The sequence below is a fragment of the Pseudopodoces humilis genome, chromosome 17 (assembly GCF_049639895.1).
Source record: "Pseudopodoces humilis isolate 2021_Gansu_Grassland_sample_001 chromosome 17, ASM4963989v1, whole genome shotgun sequence".
In the NCBI taxonomy this organism is placed as follows: domain Eukaryota; kingdom Metazoa; phylum Chordata; class Aves; order Passeriformes; family Paridae; genus Pseudopodoces; species Pseudopodoces humilis.
In genome coordinates, this window is record NC_142216.1 from 5,597,454 (window position 1) to 5,617,231 (window position 19,778).

Sequence of the window (19,778 nt, forward strand, 5' to 3'; positions counted from 1 at the left end):
ACAAACCACCCTGATGGAGTGCAGCAGAGAGGCTGAGGAGGAGCGCAGTGAACACGAGCACTGTACGGATCAGCCAGAGCTCTGTTTCCATGTCACAAAATACAAATAACCATGTCCACAAAATGCCTATAAATAATAGATTGTATCTACTGACTGGAGAGCAGCCAGCATCTGTCTCTCTCCTTCCTGCCTGGGAGTGCAGTCATTCATCATCTCTGCCAGCAAACCTCCCTGCTCAGCACACCCAGCCCCGCCAGCCGGGGGTCACTGCTGGGCACAATCCCCTGCACCCTGCACGCCTCTGGGGCTGCAGGCCAGTGAAAACCCTGTTAACTCTTCATCCCAAGGCAGCTGGAGGGTGGATTGCACCTTGTGCCATGTCTCCTTGCACACATGGAACCCCACAGACTTTAGGGCACACTGGTGTGACCCCAGCAGTTCCCAGCTGTGGTCCTGCCTTGCACAGAGGAGCACAGGGGCTCTCCCTGCTCATGCAGCCCTGCTGATGCTCCCAAAACATCCCCTGTCCAGCCTGGCTGTCTCTCAGACACAGATGGCATGAAAGCTTCATCCACCATTTCACTCCCAGCACAGGCTGACCACGACATCTCCAGCTCTTAAAACAATGAGACAGATTATTAGGAGTGATTTCAAGCTGTGTTATCCAGGTATCAGGACCTGATGCCTTGGTGTGCCACAACAGGAGAATACATTTCCCTTCTACTGACAGTAGACTTTGATTTGAATTCAAAATATGTATATTTTTTTTTCAACAATAAAGAGAGGCTCCAAGAAGTTGGGCTAATTTTTGGAGATCTTCATTTAAGGTTCCTCTGGCAGGGCACAAAAGATGTCTGCATTCACTGGGTGATATTGTCTGATATTTATTCACCTGCCAAAGCTGAGATGGGACAAGATTCCTACAGTCAACTCAGCTGAGAGTAACTGTCTATTCTATGTCATGGTATTTTCAAGTGAAAAATAAATGCCCCTCTGGAAGACCTGTTTTAAGCAAATGTATTTCATTTTAGTCAGACATAAATTTTCTGAGTCACAGGAAGAGTAACCAGATTAAATTTAATAGTCTCCAATATACAAAAAGTCGCTTTTGGGCTCAAACTATATGAAGCAACACATTTTATGATAAGAGAAAACAGTAGATCAAGATAGGATGCTGACAAGAAATGCTATTTTGCTCTCTGTTTTTCCATCCTTTTCACAAGAGTCAAATTATTTATTTTGCAGAAAATGATGGAGAACATGAACAATTCTGATGCTTTGTTTTGCTGCAGAGCAGGTTGAGAAGCCCAAGCATCCCTTGGGCTTCTCAAAGGCCTCAGGTCCATCCTAAGTGAGGAATGGCAAAGTGCTGGACTTTAGCAAGGTCCTACTCTCCACAGCTGCCACACACTGTGGTTATTTTAAGCTCTGAAGACAATTTATCAAATTACAGTTCTGAAAATGGTACAATGTGAGTCACATTTACTTCACATTTTTATTTCCGCAGGCTCTCGCTATTGGCTGCGGGTTATTTATTACCTCTGATGCCTGCTCTGAGAAGCTCCTTTCTGGGTCTGTATTTCACGTTTAATGAGTGCTTTTGCAATTTCATGACCATTTTCTGAAGCTAAGGTGGCACTTTGCAAAGCCTGATGGTTTATGGCCCGTTTCAGACTTCACTGATTCCCGCCTGTCACTGTGGAGCTGTGCACAGCTCTGAGCTTCTCCCTGACCCTGCTGGGTATCAGCTGTGCTTTGAAAGCTTTAGGGGCAGCAACAGGGGCTGTCTCACCTCAACCAGGATAAATGAGTCCACGTGGTAGGGACTGCTCCACAGCCAGTGATGGTGATGGTGATGGTGATGAAGGTGGACACACGCTCCAGTGGGAAATGTCCGAGAGCTCATAGCCCCATTGGCCTGAAGCCATGCATTTACCATCGAGCCATCCCTTTATGGGTTTGGAGGGATGGATTCCTTGCTCATGCTCATGTTTCAGCACCCAAAGGCACAACACATACTGCCACCAGCTCCAGCTGGGACGCTCCATGGCTGGTCACTGCCTGCCCTTTGTCACATCCACCCGGTCGATGCCTAGACGTGAAGGCTTCAGAGCTTCAAGGATACCAGCTGACCTCCTGTGAAGAGGCTATGAGCAGGTAACCCACAGCTCTGCTCTTTCCTGGCCATCCACAGGCCACCAAATTTACAGTGTGTCTTTAAAGTCCTTGGTAGGTTGTCCCCAGTGTCTTAAAAGCCTATATAAAGCTCTGCCTAGTAAGTCTGTCTTTAAAAAAGGACAACACTTTCCTTCAAAAGCAAATTTTTTTTCTCTTTGGGGCATTGAAGTTCCCTGGGGACTGGTCTGAGACTGAGGAACGCACATTTACAAGAGCAAGTTATTTCTGCAAACCTCACCACCCGCTGTGCTGAGTGATGTGTCTGCAGTTTTGATCTTACTTTTTTTTAAATGATAAATACATAGTGGCATATGCACTTAAAACAAGCACACTCTGGAAAATAAAAAACAACAAACCACCAGACAAATTTCCCCTGTTCCTTTCCAAAACAAAACTGAAATAAACAACCCAAAAACCTTGAAAAAAACAAAATACACCCCTGCACTTGCTCCTTTCTGCTGGGGAGAGGATGACAGAACAGATGTATAACAGAAGCTATTTCTGTTGGTTAATGCATTGCTGGGGAGATGCTGAGAGATAGTAGTGATAAGTTTAGAAGCAACCACATAGGAAATAGAATAGAGCAGATATCCCCACCTGCCCACAGTGTCATTCTACCAAGTGTTCATTTCTAAGTGATGTGTCACAGAAATCCTGCTCTGGGTTCGTGTGAAAAGTACATGTGAAATGCAGAGTGCGCTCAGAGCCTTTCTGCACAACAACATCCTACGGAAATTCTCACTCTTCTGCTTCCTCCTGGCTTTCACATCGCACAGGAATGTCCCTCTCCCCTTACAACCATCTCAACAAGCTGTACTCAGAGTACTGGGAGTTATAATAATTCCCATATTTAATTTTTAAGTTTTTATCATCTTGCCAATAGTTGTAGCAGTCAGAAACTGCTCTTGTGTTCCATGGGAAAATATTGGTTTTGATGAAATTGTAATTTTCATTATCAGGATGATTAAATCAACCAACATTAAAGTAACAATGATGGAACAATTCTCATTTCCCATTTCAAAGCAAAATAAAACCACACTTTGAAATGGTGATTCAAAGCATGTTATTTAGCTAGAGCAAATCATGTTAGCTGAATCAAACCCACTGATCTTTCCCTGACACTTTCTATTAAAGATGTTACCAAAATTGCTATTCCTCAAAGCCTCAGCTTTTCACCTCTCCCTGCTCCTCCTCGAATCAGAAACCACCTATTGAAATGACCCTAAAGGAAGGCATTCTCTTTCCTAAATAAGAATAATGATGACAAAAACAACGAGAATGAAAATCACAATAACCTGATCCTAATGCACGGGGCTGGCTACAAGACAGCAATAAAGCTGCAATTCCCTCTGCTGGGAGGATTTTCTGAATTCTCTGCCTGGCCTCCTACTAATCAATGATCAGATAATAAAACATATTCATAAAGGCTGTCACTATCAAAGTGCCCTGCAGACTGTTATTTCCTTGCTATCACAAGCTCATTAACATTTGGATAAATTGGCATCTGATAGGCAAAAAGCTGTTGCTCAGCCTTCCCTGCCATCCCCGGGGAGCTGTGCTGAGCTGCACAGAGTTATCTCCACTTGTCAACGGAGCTGTGTCTCCTTCTCATCCCCTGAGCTTTGATGCCACCACAGCAGGCTGGAAATCAACCTCTGCCCACTGTCTTCACCCATAAGACGGGTATTTCTGGATGAAACTTCCTTTGAAGAGAAGGGAGACAAAGCCCGCAAAAGGAAGGAAAAATTATCTAAGTAAATCACAAGAGTCATTCACCAAAAAGTCCCTTTAGGAAGACTTTGAATGTTGGGTCACACTGAACTTTCAGGCAGCAGAACTGTTGGCTGAAATGGGAAGCAGAATGAAACTTAGTCTTTCTCTAACCTTTTTAAAGGCCAGTAATAATTAAGCCACTCATTGTGCTCCATAATGTTTGACACAGACCATATAACCTTTCTCTGGGCACCTACTGTATTATTTCTCCAAACCTTGCTGGAGGTTTTTATCTTCCCTATAATGCTAGAATCATCTTATTTCTACTAGCAACAAAATAAATTACTGACAAAATTTGATTGCAATTGGGTGGCTTTAGAAATGCTTTTTCTAATTTCTGTAAATTCTCTCAAAAGAACTCCTCCAAAACAATTTAAATACTATTTTCACAGTGTCAGGTTTGAGGTACCAAGTTCACAGCTGTGAGAACTGTGAACTTTTGGGTCTTTCCTGGGTCTGTAACTGATTCACAAAACTACACTTTGTTTCAGGAAGGGAGGTCAAAGTAGAATCTGTTCAGCTTCAAAACACAAAGAAGGATTAAACCATGCAAACTAGAAGAAGGTTCATTTGGGAAGGCAACCCACCTTGGAGAAATATCACATCCTTGCTGCATGAAAGCTCCTAGGGAGAACCAGAGGCTGTTGAATATCCCAAACTCATTTGTCTGGTCAGTGGCTGGCTGGTCCCGTCCCTCCTCGAATTCCTCAGTGTGCCACTCGTAAGGGCTGAAGCGACTCACCAGGAAGAGGACAACGCTCACTCCAATGTAGGCAAAAACAATGCACATCCATATCTCGTAGGCCAAAGGATCCAGAAAGGAAAAAACTCCTGGTTTGGACTTTTGAGGTTTTTTTATCATTATTGATATACCTAAACTCATGAACGGTTTGGAAAAGTCTATAACTTCTTCTCGAACCAGGGTGATGGTCAGTGGTGCCACAGCCACATCTGCCCTCTGAAAAAGGAGACAGAAAAGGGATTTGCAGACTGGGAATAAAATGTTTCTACTAACTGCAGTGTATGATCCTTTAATCTCTGTTTAACCTTGCTATCTCAGAAGAAATCAGACAAAACCAATTCCAAGGAAAAGGTTAAAAAGGAGAAGCCCATAATATTGGTAGATTATTTCCATTTTATCACTACTGATCACCAGATCTGTTTTGAAATCACAGTGCTTTCTTTTTGCAGCCACCCAGCTCTTCTCATCTGATTTATCCACTGATGTCACAGTCTGATGAAGATGATTTTCTCTAAAAGAGCTTTATCATCCAGACATCAAAAGAGGCAAGGAAAGGCCAATCTCCTGAAAAAGGATGTCAGGATGTTTATTTCCATCAGGAACCATTTTTTGATTGCATAACTGATGCAGGAGAAGAGGAAAAATGGTCCAGCAACACTGATATGTTCTCTCCACTAATTTTGCAATCCATCTTGAAAATGGAGAGGGAAATGCATTGAAATGGATTTACGTTGGAGCATTTACAGTGGAGCTACCATCTCCCAGTGGAGTGGATCATCCCCATTCCAGCACAGTCTCACATGGACTTTGGAACTGATGCTCCTTGCATGATTTCCCTTGTAGGGGAAGGGAAATTAGACCCCTCTGTCTGAGGGCTGACCTAAACATCACAGAGTATGAACTACCAGACCAAACCAGGTTTAGAAGTGTAGGGTGCAGGTGTACATCCCTAATGATGGAAATGAGTGGCTGGACAGAAAGTAATCTCATCCTTCTATTCACCACTCGTGCTGAGTGTTTGAAATCTTTTTCTTCCTTCATCCTGCCATTACCATGCAAATATAAAACTGAGTAAAATTTGGAGATTCTACCCATGGGAAAGTATGACCTTTCGATACTTGTTCTTCTAAAAATGTAAAGAAAAAGAATCTTGGAACTGTTGAAAGGGAATGTTTTGACATTTCCATAGGCCCAGCATGTGCTGTCTCTCCCTAAATTAAAACATTTTACTTGGGCTGATTGTTTAAGCTGCAGTCCTCTGGAGAGCTCAGGCTGAGAGAGGGCAGGACTCCTTCCAACTCTGGGGCTTGAATGCGATCCCAGGTACCAAGAGCTAAATGTGGAGGTTGGAAACTCACCCCGTAGACGAGTTCTCCCACCATGCCGTTCCAGGTCTTGGTGTCGGGGTCCCGCGCTCCGTACTTGCCGTCGCGCACGATCTCCAGCCGGTAGTGGTAGCCCACGTGCTTGGCAATCTCGGCGGCCAGCTCCACGCAGTAGCCCTCGTACCTCTCGTTGCCCTCAAACTGGTTGGCGTTCTTCTTGAGCATCACATACGGGTCCTCCTGGCACACAGAAGAGCCCCATTGAGCCCCACTCCTCATTCCAGAGGTGCACAACAGCTGTAGAACAGCCTCTGGTCGCCCTGCAAAGCTCTAGCTTTGTGTTCCTGTGCCAAGTGACATGGCCAACACCCTGCGAGAAGGCACAAAGTCTGATTTTTTTTATTGTGGCATATTCTTTTTATTCATGCAGAATCTGTGTGGAGCTCCTGCAGTGATGGACCTGAGGGGAATGGAGTAGCTGGCAGGATTTGGGCAACAAATCTTTCAGTGTAGTTCTGCAAGGGGTATTTAATGTATCTGAGCTGTGAATTTTTAAAGGCATGCCTGCCTGCGTGGGCACAGAGAATCAAATCTGCTGGACAGGAGAGAGCCTTAAAGTGTTTAACTCAGTTTGGGTATTGTGTCTTCTCTGCAGACTCCCAGTAAGCAATCAACAAACAAATTATTAGTAGTTCATGTTTCTGCAGGGTAAGTGTATACAATGACATAATACATGATACCATACATTGTGGGGTACCTATTATTCCTTCATGATTATAGTGGAGATTTGCTTTTAAAGCAATGATTCAGGCTCTCCGAACAAAACAGCTTATCCTTCCCAAAACTGCAGCCCCAGTTCTGTGGGATAAATACAAAGCGCAGGTACAATGTTCTTAATTTACCTGTGTTGGTGCCTCTATTATCTTGTCATAATCTTTTGTATTTTCTACACTTAAGCATGACAGCTCTTTAGTACCTACTTAATTAGCCACAGCAATTTGCAGATACCTTTATGGAGCCGACAGGAAACAGCAAGTGCTATTATTATTATTGTTGTTATTATTATTATTGCTATTATAAAAATTATATAATACAAAGAAGGGCACATGAGTGGGAAGAGGAAGCCTGCACATCAGGGAGATGGAGGAGAGGGAGAGATGGGATGGAAGCTGTGGCACTTACCAGGATAGTTGTGACAATGTAGGTCCTGTTCTGCAGGCTCGTAGACTCATTGCCACTTTGAGTATCTACGGCTATTGGGACCAGCTTCTCATCTTCATTCCAATAACCAATCTGCCCAATACAAAACCAGGATTAACATGTCTTTGGAATATTAACCAAGATACAGTAACAGGGTGATCCAATCTAGATCAGCCTTCTCTGCATTTTCATACCCAGCCAGAGATCTCCTCTCCTGATTTTTCATGTCTTTGGTGAGGGGGACAGGGAAATTCCCCATCCCACTGTGTCTCCAGCCTGAGCATAATGTGCATGATGTGCTACACTAGCACAGTGCTTGTATGCATGCAAAAACATTTATCACATTGTACTGGTGATTACTGCCATTCCTATGATGAGAATTCACTTTCCCCGTGTGACTTCCAAAAATTATTCTAATGGTGAGCTTGCCTGCTGTAGGTGCAGGTGCTAGAGGGTGATGAAAAATTGTCCTGCAGCTGAAAGCCTGCATGAATATAGGACTGACTCTTGGGACATCTTGAGACAACAGGACAAAAAATCAAGTCAGCACCACCCTCCCACCACCTCCCCCAGTCCTGCGCCAGTGTCAAAAAGTTTGGGGTTACAAATAAACTGAACACTTGTAAAGGGAAGAACTCTAAGGTCAAAATTCTGCTTAATAATAATCAGGGATTTGGGCAGCTCTATCACTCCTTGCAGGTAAAGCAGAGTGCCAGCAAATATCTCGAGGAAGATTGTGGTTGAGATTATCCACTTTGAGGGCTTGATTTTATAAGAGGTTTTCCATCACCTCATGTAAGTAAGAAGTTGCCTGAGCTCTGCTCATATGAAAGGAATTTCTTATCACAATAAATGGGAAAATGTATTAAGCAGGGCATGACCAGGAACCTGCTGATGGCAGATTAGAGATCATAACAGCTGAGAAAAAAATCTATGCAGGCTTCTAATCACTTTTCATTGCACAGACGAAAAGAACGGAAAGTGAGGAAAGAGCTTTCAAAGCTCTGCACTAGGGCAACAAAAGTGAAGACATGGATGGATGTTTGCTTTGCACCTCTATCCTGGTGGATCTAAAATACAACAGGCATCATGGCAGTGATGTACAAGTCTTCTAAACAAATACTATTTCTGATGGTAACTACATAGAAAAACCAAGACATTCAGCCAGTCTATTTCATCTCCTCTAGACTCTCTCCAGACAGCCAACCTATTGAAGTTCAGAGACCCAAACTGGGCACGATGCTGCCTTTGTCCTCTAATGAATACTTTGCAGTGAAGGAAGACTGCTTTGTATGTCTTCAAAATGACATTTCTTTTATTTGTCAAAGAAAATTTACTTTTTTATGATTGGCTCTGAGGGGCTTTGATCTCACACCTGCTGCTCTCAGGTGTAAGTATAAATTTGACATAGGGGCTGTAAATATGGAATTCCATTATTTACATTTTTCTTATTTTCAAACAGTTTTTTCATCTTTCAGGGACTGAGGAGATGCAGAGAATTCCCCTTTCCAAAATATGTAGTAGTTCTCCTTTATCAAGGAATAAGAGAGTCATTCTCTGTTCTTCAAATACCTGGTATCTAAAGTGGGACATAAGCACCCAGAGTCAGATTTTCAAAAGAATTAGTGTTTCAAGGGCTTGGCATCTGTGAACAAGGCCAGATTTTTCAAAGAGCCTGGGATACAGAAAGGGATCAAGACTTCAGAAGAGCACAAAGGTCTGTGCAGCTATTGGGACATGGTTAGTGGTAAAGCTTTTGTCACTTCAAGGAGAGCAGAATTAGGTCAACATAAAGGGCTCACTTACAATGGTTGGGGCAAACAGCTTCTGCTGGCTCTGCCTCTGTTTATTCTTGGAAAAGTGGAAGGGCAAAGCCAGACCTGTGGCTGGGCCTTCACCAACGCACTGTGCCAATAGCAAAGGTGAGCTGACCAAGTTTTTAGCATCCTGGAAAATTTTTTGCCACACCTGAGATGCCCTTGTTGCTCTTGATAACACCTTCCAAATGTTGTGTTTTTTTAGCAATGTACCACGAGTCCTCCCTAGTGCTTGGCTTTGCTTGTGCCTAGAGCTAGGAATGCCCTTGCTGTGACTCCACAGACAAACATCCATGAGCAGGAATACCTGTTGAGACCCAACCACTCAAACATGGGCTGGAACCTGACACAGGATGTCGGGTCACTCTCTGCTTTACCTTTCTGATCCCATCGTGCTTCATCTCAATCACGTGGAGGGTGTAGTTGGTCCTGCGTCCTTTCTCGTTAAACTGAACGTTGCCAGACAATCCTTCAAAACGGACCTTAAATACATAAATATCAATGAAGACAGCAAATTGGTGATGCTGTGGTGATTCAGGAGCAGTGAGAGGGGAGGGGAAGAAGGGTGCTGAGTGCAGTTATTACTCTCAATTCCATGCAGGGGAAGCAGCACATCTGCCTGGAACTGGGATTTCACTAAGACTCTCTACAGCATGCCTGGCCATGGGCACAGCCATCCTCTTACCTAACTCTTTCATTTAAAAACCCCTTCTCTTAAAACTCAGTGGCTTAAAACATAGCACAGCCTAAGAGCTAGATCACCAATGTGAGCCCATCACCTCCTGGGATGTGACAGTGAGCAAAATAGCTCTGAACTCCTTGAGTTTGTGGGGTTTTGTATTTTCTAAATCTGACCTGGAGTCAGGATTTGGTAAAGAATCCGTCAGCTCAAATCAGGAGCTGTAAATCAGGATGAAATATGAAACCACAGCCACAGCTGCCAGCCATCTTCTTTTGATAGAGGGGAGTCCAAGTTATCAAGCAAATTTAATTACCTCTGCACCAGATTAAAAAAATCCAACAATTTAGTATTGACATTTGCACAGGAAACTTTGAACCATAAATCTCTGCTGATAATACTGCTGAGCTGAAGTGATGTTAACATCACATCCCACATCCTGAACTTCCCTTGCTGCAAAAGTGCCCAGCCTGGAATGGAGACTGACTGGAATCACCACTCTGTGGGGACCAGGAACAAGGGAAAAAGAGTGCAGGTTTGGGTTTCTGTGGACACCACCCAGAGAAGTGCTCATTCTCTGCCTTTCCACTTGCTTTGGACAAACCTCTCATCCCTGTAACTGAAGTCTTCCCACATGCAAAATGGGGACAGGCACTTAACAGCTTTTTAAAATACCCTGAGATCCTCAGAGTAAAGACCCATGGTGAAGAAATGAGGCTGTATCACTGCAGAGCAAATCTGTTGATAATCTGGTTAAACCGTGTTTGTTTTCCAGCTGTTATAACAAAAGTTTGTCATGAAAATGAATATCTGCCAGCATTTTCTGAAGCTCTTTCAAACCAAGAGGTATTCCTGGTGACATTTGGATAAACATGCTTTTCCCTTTTCGCAAGACACAACATGCCCATAAAAAATAGATGTGCTGAAAAAGCACCATTGTCTTAAGCACTCCCAAGCCTGCTTTTTTCCACGTATCCTGTGGTTTTCTTTTCAGGTTCTGACTGATTCTGAAGCTGAGGTCACAGGTTCTTGTGCTTTGTAGCTTTGTGTGCACTAAAGGCAGGTTTACAGCATCAATTTCTTCTACCTGAGTGAATGAAATCATAATCCTGTGATATCCATGTGGTGCTGAAACGGCAAAAGGGATCTCTGCTATCCATGCTGCAGGATTCAGCAAAACTTTTCTGTCATTCACCATCCTCTGACTGTAAAAGCAAAATGCAAAAATGCAATGCAAAATGCAAAAATGCAATGCAAAATACAGTGAGGACTGACTTCAACAGTGCAAAGCACCAGTCAAGTCTACTGGAGACACGGAGCATTTAAGCACCTTTGTGTGTAAGGCATGGATGGGCATGTGGCTCTTTGCTGGGATATCTGGAGCACAAGGATGCTGTTCTGGCCTTCTGTTTTACAGGGTTAGTCAGCAGTTAGGGAGTAGCTTTCTGCTTATTAGATGTGCTGACCACATAATGATAAAAAAAAGAATTTGTTCAAAATTATCATAACCTTTTCAAAGTACAATTGAAACCTTAGTGTAGTGGTTTTAAGGAATATTTTGGGCCTTTTCCTGTAGAAAAAGAAAAAAGGTAATTATCTTTAATAAAAACATACATTCCCCTGCAACATGCCAGATTTCTGGTTTTTTGAAAAAATGAAGAATGCTTCATATTTCTTTTCATCTTTGTTCCTGGCATTCCATGAACCCTTGTTAGGAGGTTGTAGTGAGGTGGGGGTCAGTCTATTCCCCCAGACAGCATGACAGGACAAGAGGAAATGGCCAGGGGAGGTTTGGATTGGACATTAGGAAAAAATTCTTCTCCAAAAGGGTTGCCAAGCATTGGGATGGGCTGTTCAGGGAGAGAAGTGGTGGAGTCACCATTTCTGGAGGGATTTAAAAGATGTGTGGATGTGGCAGTGCTGGGGACATGGTTTAATGGTTTAGTGAACTTGGAAATGTTGGGATAATGTTTGGACTTGATCTTTGATCTTCCAACCTAAATGTTTTCAGGATTCTGTGGTTTCTTCCTACACTAAACAGGAATAAGGCAATTTGGGAGCTTATTCCAGACATTTGGGTAGAAGCAAGTACCTTTTCCTTTTTAAAAAATTTAACAATTTAACAAATTAACAAATGGGAGGTGAAGAGAAAGCACACTGTGAACAGCTGTAAGAATTATCTTCATTGTGAGTCTTTACAGAAAGGATAACTCAAACCTTCAATCTTATCATAAGTTATTATATTTCCATTTGCCTCCTTCTTGCTACATTAGTAAATACTGGAAGATTATCAAATTAATAGTTAATTTTTTTGCTAGGAGGCTTCTTGCCCTGCCTGTTTCAGTCTTTTATTTTGACCATCGTAACTGAACTGGTCAAGCCTTTTTAAAATTATTATTTTTCATCTGTAAAGAAGCAACTTTTGCAAAAGGGTCTTTGTGTTCTTCACCCAAAGTCACCCCAGCCGAAAAAAATTAAGACTTTTGAAATTGTTCTAATGAAGATATAAGGAAACTTCAGAGGAGATTTTCCCACACACACATAAATTTGTGTTTTCCAGCCGTCTAATTTTTATATCTTATTCTCATAAATTCAATAAAGAAAAATGCTGGAGTAGCTATTGCTCATCAGAAGACTCCCAAGTATTTCATGTTTATTAGGTAACCTATCTCCCTAATGCACCAGGGAGGCTGATTTTATTATAAGGGCTTGGAGAAGCTGTGACAGTGATTTGCCCAAGGTCATGCAGAAAGTCAGTGACAGGCTTGGGAACAAATTGAATCCAAGCAATAAAATCAAATCAGATGTAAGATTTGGTTTTAAAGGAATTGCTGTTTACCAGTAAGCCAAAACCAAATCAAAACAAAATACTTCAGGAACTTTACACATGATACAAATTAACCAAATAAATGTTATTTTTCTTGCCTTCTTCACATTTAAGGAAAGAAGATGGGATAAGCTATATTTGGATAACACTGAACTAGCAGTATTTGCAAGGAATACATTTATTTCTGTCAGGAAAAGAAAGAAAAGTGCTAGAAGTAAATGTCAGACTTGAAATTTAATGAAATTTTAAAATATTCTACCTTGGTAAGTCTTTGATAAGAGTGAATTATTTTTCTCTCTTGCTGTAAATTTCACATTGTATTTTTGTTTATTCAAAAAATCTAAGTTTTATGCAGGAGGAAAAAAAGCAAGACTATCAGATTTGAGAAATAAACTATCTAAATGGCTGCTCTTAAGATTTTTATGAGTCCTCACAGTATGAAACAAGCTATAATCTGCACTTTGAGAACATTTTGGTGACAGCCAACACATAAGGCAAAATTCACATGCATTCATTAGCAGGCTGGAACTGAAGCTGAGTCCGCAGACAGTCAAATAATCTGCAAAAAAATATGGTTCGAGCAGGTCTGTGTCTTAGGGAGGGCAGCATAAAGATAGGGACTCTTGCTTTAATGGTATAATATTTTGGCTTTAGAAGAACAACAGAAGGAAGGACACCTCGGGTGGCAGCAGGAGAAGCAGTTTGCTGGATGCAGCCCTGAGCTCTCTGCTCTGGAAGGATCAGCTCCTGCTCATCCCCAGTGATTTGTGCTGGCTCTGCTGCTGCTGCCCACCCTCAGCTCCCAGCACACACATCCCAGCCTGCCTTCCCAACCTGCTGCAGGGCTCTCTGGATGTCGATGCCTTGTCCCCAGGGCACGGCGGGGTTGGCGAGGCAGTCGCCGGCGTTGCCACGGCGGGAGATGTCGATGCGCTGCCGCCGCAGGTTCTGGAACGCCTCGGCCATCACCCGCACCCCATCGTAGGTGAGCGCCGACGTGTACTGCCAAGAGAGACATAGCTCAGGGTCACCTCTCAGCTGACTTGCTCTGGGGCCAGTTTGGTTTTTACCTTTTTTTTTTATTATTTTTTATTTTATATGTCCCCTGTGTTCTTCACACATATATATTTGTAGCCCTCTAGCCTGTTAACTTGTATTGTATTGTATTGCATTGTATTCTATTCTATTCTATTCTATTCTATTCTATTCTATTCTATTCTATTCTATTCTATTCTATTCTATTCTATTCTATTCTATTCTATTCTATTCTATTCTATTCTATTCTATTCTATTCTATTCTATTCTATTCTATTCCAATCTATTATATTATATATTGTATTATATTGTATTGTATCGTATTGTATTATATCGTATTGTATTATATAATATAATATCATATCATATAATATCATATCATATCATATCATATCATATCATATCATATCATATCATATCATATCATACTATATTATATTATATTATACATTACATTATATTATACATTACATTACATTACATTATATTATATTGTATTGTGTTGTATTGTATTGTATTATATTGCATTCTATTAATTCTATTCTATTCTATTCTATTCTATTCTATTCTATTCTATTCTATTCTATTCTATTCTATTCTATTCTATTCTATTCTATTCTATTCTATTCCATTCGTAATTTTCCATAGCCTTTCCCTAGGCAAAAAATCAAAACAGATTCCAGAGCTCCAAGCCCCAAGAAGTACAAAAAAGCCCCTGAGCTATCTTGGTTCTTCCTGGGAGCCAAGGTTGAGAATCACTCTACCAGATAAATTTCATGGACAGAGCACAGCTAGTGCTGAGGAAGGGACTCCAAAAAAGAAACCTGACCAGAGAAGAAATTACATCACCACTTGTCCTCATAACTGGTGTTTTTTATCAATTATGTCAATCTCCTAAAACCTATAAAAATGCACTCATCTCTCTGGGGATAGGCTTTTGTGGACATCTTTCCATAACTACACCTGAAAGCCTTCAAATAAAAATCCACTCTTGTATTACCTCCTTACTAAAAGTATCTTGAGTTTAATTTCCAGGTTAAGAAAAAGGCAACACTCTGTCCTCACCTCCTGTCTTAAAGTTCAACATCATCTTGCTCCCTGTAACCTCCACTTCCCTCTTGACTCCTAAAAGTTGGTTTTGATTTTCACAGCTGGGAAGTGAAGGAAAAGCTTCTGATTTCACTCCCTGAAGAAGACTCAGCCCTAAAAGTCATTCACCTGTTACCCAAGCATTAGTGTTTAATTAGAAGCATTGACCTGAACTTTTAAGGAACACATTATGCTGTGTAAATGTGAGCTACGTGAAATCAAGAATCTAGGGACTTCTGGTCACGAATGGGGACCAGAAAATTCCATCTCAATCGGCGAAAATTCTGCAAACCTGAGTTTACTGAAACAGAAACTTGTACAGAAAACAGTGAAAAACTCTTGGCAAGAACCAATTGTGTTAACTCTTTTTTCTATGATCATCTACTTGATTTAGTTGTTTTTAACTTTCTTACACTAATCCCAAAGTTAACATTTCTACTGCAGAGTGTTTGTCAGAAATGTATTCATTTTCAAATATTAAACAGAAAAAAACAACCTCTCCCTCTACTCATCCCTCAACAGCTTCAGGGCCTTCTGTGTCAGGAATTAAAATCCTTTCTCCCTCCCTTATACACACTGATTTGAAATGCTCCGAAAGAACATCTGGAAAGACTTTATTATCACTGGATGTCTTGTAAACAAGTCAAGGGTTAAGGACTTAATGAGGCTTTTTGTTTTTTATATACTGAACATTATGAGGTATTTAATTCTTAGCTTTGAGGGGTGAAAACTGGAAGACCGAGTGAATACATTAAATTGTGCATTTCTTAGGAGGCAGTGACAGCAGCCTAGTAAAATTCAGACAATGTTAAGGCAAATGGAACAGGTAATGTTCATAATGATACTGAGAGTTTCTCAAGTGAGAATAAAGAGCCATGTGTGATCACAAAGAGGTGAGTATAACTTGAACTGAGCCAGATGGAACCAAAAGAAATGCATTTTTTTTATTCCACTTGCCTTTGGCCTCTTCCAGTCCACACGTGGATGCTCTCTGGCATCATTATTCCTCCACTGTTGCATGATCCTGGCAGGAACAGTGTCTGTGTAATTCACCAGCTGGAAGCCAGTGACATTGGCCCCACTCTCCCTGAATTTGGTCAGGTCAATGTCCATGAATCCCTGGTATAGGAGAGAAACAGGAGAAGCTCATCAGAGGAAGACATACCTAGATGGGAAAGAGGAATCCTGCCTGTGTATGAATGTGGCAGCTCAGGAAAAATATCTTCCCTCTGGGAGGAAATGTCCTGCTCAGGAGAGGCACCAGTTCCCCAACCATGGTGTGAACTTGCTTTTCTCACAGGTTCTGAGCTGGCCATATCCTGCAGTTACCACCCAGGGAGACAAATAATCATATTAACAACAGCTCACTTGTAAGAAAGCTAGCAGAGTAATGGAAAAATGTCTCCTGAATAATGCTGGATGAAATGAACAAAATTTGTAAAATATATTAAAAAGTATTTGTCAGCCAGCTGTAAATTTTATACAGAATTGTTCACCCAGCCCTAACTCTCATGGACTCAGTCACCACTGGATAGGCTACTTCTTTTTAAATCACAGTTCATGGGGAAAAACAAATTCTGAACAATGAATTCTCAGTGGAGCAGGAAGGAACTGGCTTATCAGCTTCTTAAAGGAGTTCTACTATTAGAAAAGCCACTTTATAGAATTTGCTCATTTGGGAGAAAAGAAGGTGCTTTTCTAGACTTTAGATTACTAATGAAATACATTTCTTTCATTTCCTTATTGTCTTTGTCTGCTTCTGGCTCCCTGCAGGTGATGAACACGTGTGCAGATACACAGGTGTATTGATCGGGGCGGCACTGCAGAATCAGCCACCCCTCGAGTCAGAGGTGAAAAATTAATTAGAGACACACTGCAATACAGAGGAAGGGGTAGAGGTGTTCAATGCCCACTCTGCAGCCCTGCCCTGTGCAGAACTGTTTGCTGTGGCTCCTTGCAGAGGTGCTTGGACAGGGGCTGTGCCCTCCCACCGTGTGTGGGACAGGCTGAGCTCTGGTTGTGTTTGGGAGCACAAGCACAAGAGATGTACTCAAATATTGGCACTGGCACCATCAGAAACCTCAGTGCACGAGGGGAGATGAATGGGAGGGTTGTCACAATGCCATCATTTGAGCAGCAGGAGAGCTGGTTTGAACTCTGCCTTCCCCCTGCCCTGCTGCTGGGTGTTCTCTGCAGGCTCCTCCTCAGCCTGCCCCTGGGCTCCCCTCCCTCGCTTGCTCTCAGTCACACCGTGATGGTGTGAGCTAAAAAAGCCAAGTGACATCACTTTCAGGAAAACACCAGTCAGGTTCCCAAAATGATGCTCTCTGTTCACAGGCTGAGGGAGCTAATTAGCTGATCAACTTCCAAAGTCAGGATCCAGCCATTAGATGGAAACTGTTTTGGGAACAGACCTTGCCAGGAAAAGACTAAATTGCCCTCTCCCATAAGTGTCAGACTGAGGGAGTCATAAGTGACTCAAAAAATGACTTTAAAGACTTTCACACTTTTTTCTTCCAGCATTTTGTAAGCAATTTGGCATCTACTTACAAGGCTGAGAATTGGATACTGGTGTACAGATGCTCTAAATAGATGGCTTGTTTTGCTTCAAAGTACAGTGATTTAGGTAAAAAGGAAAAAAAAAAAGCGGTGTTTTGTGTGTACATACTCCTCAGAATGCTGGTTAAACCCACATCAATCTTGTTGGTAATTGCTGGCGTAGGGGTTTCAGAAAGCCAGAGCTGTGATTAATGAACAGGAAATGCAGAAGGATAATTGTCCCTGACATCTTAATGCATTTCAGGCCAAGTGGGTTTTGACACGTGGAGCTCCTAAGGTTCAGTAAGAGGGACCTCACAGGTTGCCAACTGGTTATTCATGGCTAGGACCAAATTACATTGACATTTTGCTCCTGGGAGGTACTCAGGGGGAAAAGATCTGTGAAAAGAAACTATCACAGGGCAATTTGAAGTTTGTGCAACCAGCTTCTTCTTGGGAAACCTACAAAGTCTTGAAGAAAAGTCCAAGTTCACTGCAGGTATGAATAAGATGACTGGTGTGTTAAGTCCCCTCAGAATGCAGATTTAAATAGGAGAAGTAAAAAAGAAGAGCAGCAGTGATGAGACAGCAGTGGCTGAAACCACTGTATTTCGCTGTTTTCCCCAAACAAAACCATTCTGAAACTGAAGTAAATATTCAACAATATTCATTGGGATTCATCTTGCATAAAATTTTAAAATAATCTGAATAGATGTCAGGAATAATTTCTTCCTGAAGACTGTACTAATCTTTTCCCACTCATTTTTGACATCATTCAGGTTCTTTAAAAAGTGTGGAGACCTCTGAAGATTTTCCAGTCATTTAAGGCAGTTGGGACCATAGAGGACATCATTAACCTTGAAGACATCTTTGCATTTTGGCTGCTATCAACGGATGAAATAATTGTTTTCACCTGTTATCCCTCCTTCACATGCCCCAGCACAAGGACATTTTAGGAATGCTCCTAAGTACAGAGGAATTTTAATCACCACGCTGAAATCTGCTCAGAGCAGGTCTGGGGAACATGAGAGCCAAAGAACAGGGAAATCCAGAGGTCAAATATTTTAGAAAATAATTTCCAGAGCAGGTGAATCCTTCCTAGCAAACATATAAGCAAAAAGCCACCAAAAGTTATGCAGACTGGGTTTTGAAAATGTTTCTATTGACAAAGTGGCAGCAGGAATTCAATATGCTTATCTGTCCTTCTGGAATATCAGTCAGTGCTTGTAGGAAACAAGAGAACAGAAGAATTACAATATTTGCAACTAAAGAAATCATCAATCATCTGTCACTTTGTACTAACTATAGACACACATTGCAAAAAAAAAAAAAAAAAAGGATAGATTTTATTTCGTTTTCAGTTGGCCGTATATGGGAAACAGAAAATAAACTCTTAAAACTTGTCTAAGGAAAGGCTGTAACCCATGACTGAGGGGCAGCAGCTGTGCTTTTTGCAGTAAAATATGTTTAGCATCAACCAGTATGGGAAAGAACCAGCCCAGAAATGCTTCCCTCTGTCATCCAAACAAGCACAGCAAGAAGTGAACAGTGCTGGAGGGATGCACTCCATGTGGTCCTGTGGAGAGATCAAATGGTATTGAAACTCTTTCTAAAATTTGCCAGGGAATACTGGAAAAAACCCACTTTGCAGCCATGTGTGGAGCACAGTTCAGGGAAATGGGCTGAGCCCCTGGAATCTGGTGGTGTGTGACTTGCTTCAAGCTCCTGACACCCGAAGCATTTGGGATGTGTCTGTTGGACATGCGGGTATCAGCTTTCATCTCCCTACACAGCACTGAAATCCCTCAGGGAGGAAGAGGAGGAATATGAGAACTCACACTCCAGTCCCCCAAAAAGCAGGCACAGAGGGACCCAGAGGCAGCCCTGAGCAGCAGGGCCAGTGCCCAGGATGTGGGTGCTCCAGGGGGGACAACACTCCTGCAGGCACAGCTCTCCCTGGGAACCATCAAACCATCCCACCAGCCACCCCACGGCAGGATCAGCTGTCCCTTTGATTAAATTCACTTCACAGAACCACCTCAGCAAACCAGAGAACTCTGCACATGCCTGGAAAACGCCTGGCTCTCTCCAAATGCCACAAAACGAGCAGGCTGACAATAAACCACAAAAATCTGGTCCCTTCGCGCTGATGGGCTGAGGCAGCTCCCTCCTCCAGCCTGCTCTGACTCACAGCATCTGCATCACACTGTTCCAGCAGCAGCCAGGCTGGCTTCAAAGGAGGGAACTTGCTCTTTAGCCCATACCATGGGCTCCTCTCTGCATTAATGAACCTCACAGAGCAATTATGTGCAGGGTGCTGCTGTGAGGAAATAATATGGGCTGCTATTACAGACCTTTGTGGCTTCAAATAGAAAACAGTCCTGGGAAGGGGTTTATCCTCACTGTGCTTTCCTTGACACATCTGTTCTTTATGCTGTCCTTAAACTGAAAGCAGTTTTCAGCCAAAGGTTGTTCTACTGTCCCATTCACTGCCTTGGCTGCTGGGAGAGGTGTCAGCAAGGCACACATTTATATTCCTCTCCACTTCTTGTGGGCTCAATCATCAGAGGAAATG

At 42.2% G+C, this 19,778-nt stretch overlaps 1 protein-coding gene across 3 annotated transcripts in view; it reads right to left on the bottom strand.

The window, feature by feature from the left end:
• GRIA1 (glutamate ionotropic receptor AMPA type subunit 1) overlaps positions 1-19,778 on the bottom strand; it is a 119,828-nt gene that overhangs the window by 30,142 nt on the left and 69,908 nt on the right. For all 3 annotated transcript variants that reach the window (XR_015774028.1, XM_005523598.3, XM_005523599.2), the window contains exons 6-11: positions 15,623-15,784; positions 13,376-13,543; positions 9,413-9,517; positions 7,201-7,311; positions 6,052-6,258; positions 4,539-4,909 (exon numbers count right to left, since the gene is read on the bottom strand). Coding sequence is in view for 2 of the 3 variants with exons in the window: in XM_005523598.3 (XP_005523655.1) it covers positions 4,539-4,909; positions 6,052-6,258; positions 7,201-7,311; positions 9,413-9,517; positions 13,376-13,543; positions 15,623-15,784 (1,124 nt within the window). In the remaining variant the exon portion in view is untranslated. The remainder of the gene's footprint in view (positions 1-4,538; positions 4,910-6,051; positions 6,259-7,200; positions 7,312-9,412; positions 9,518-13,375; positions 13,544-15,622; positions 15,785-19,778) is intronic.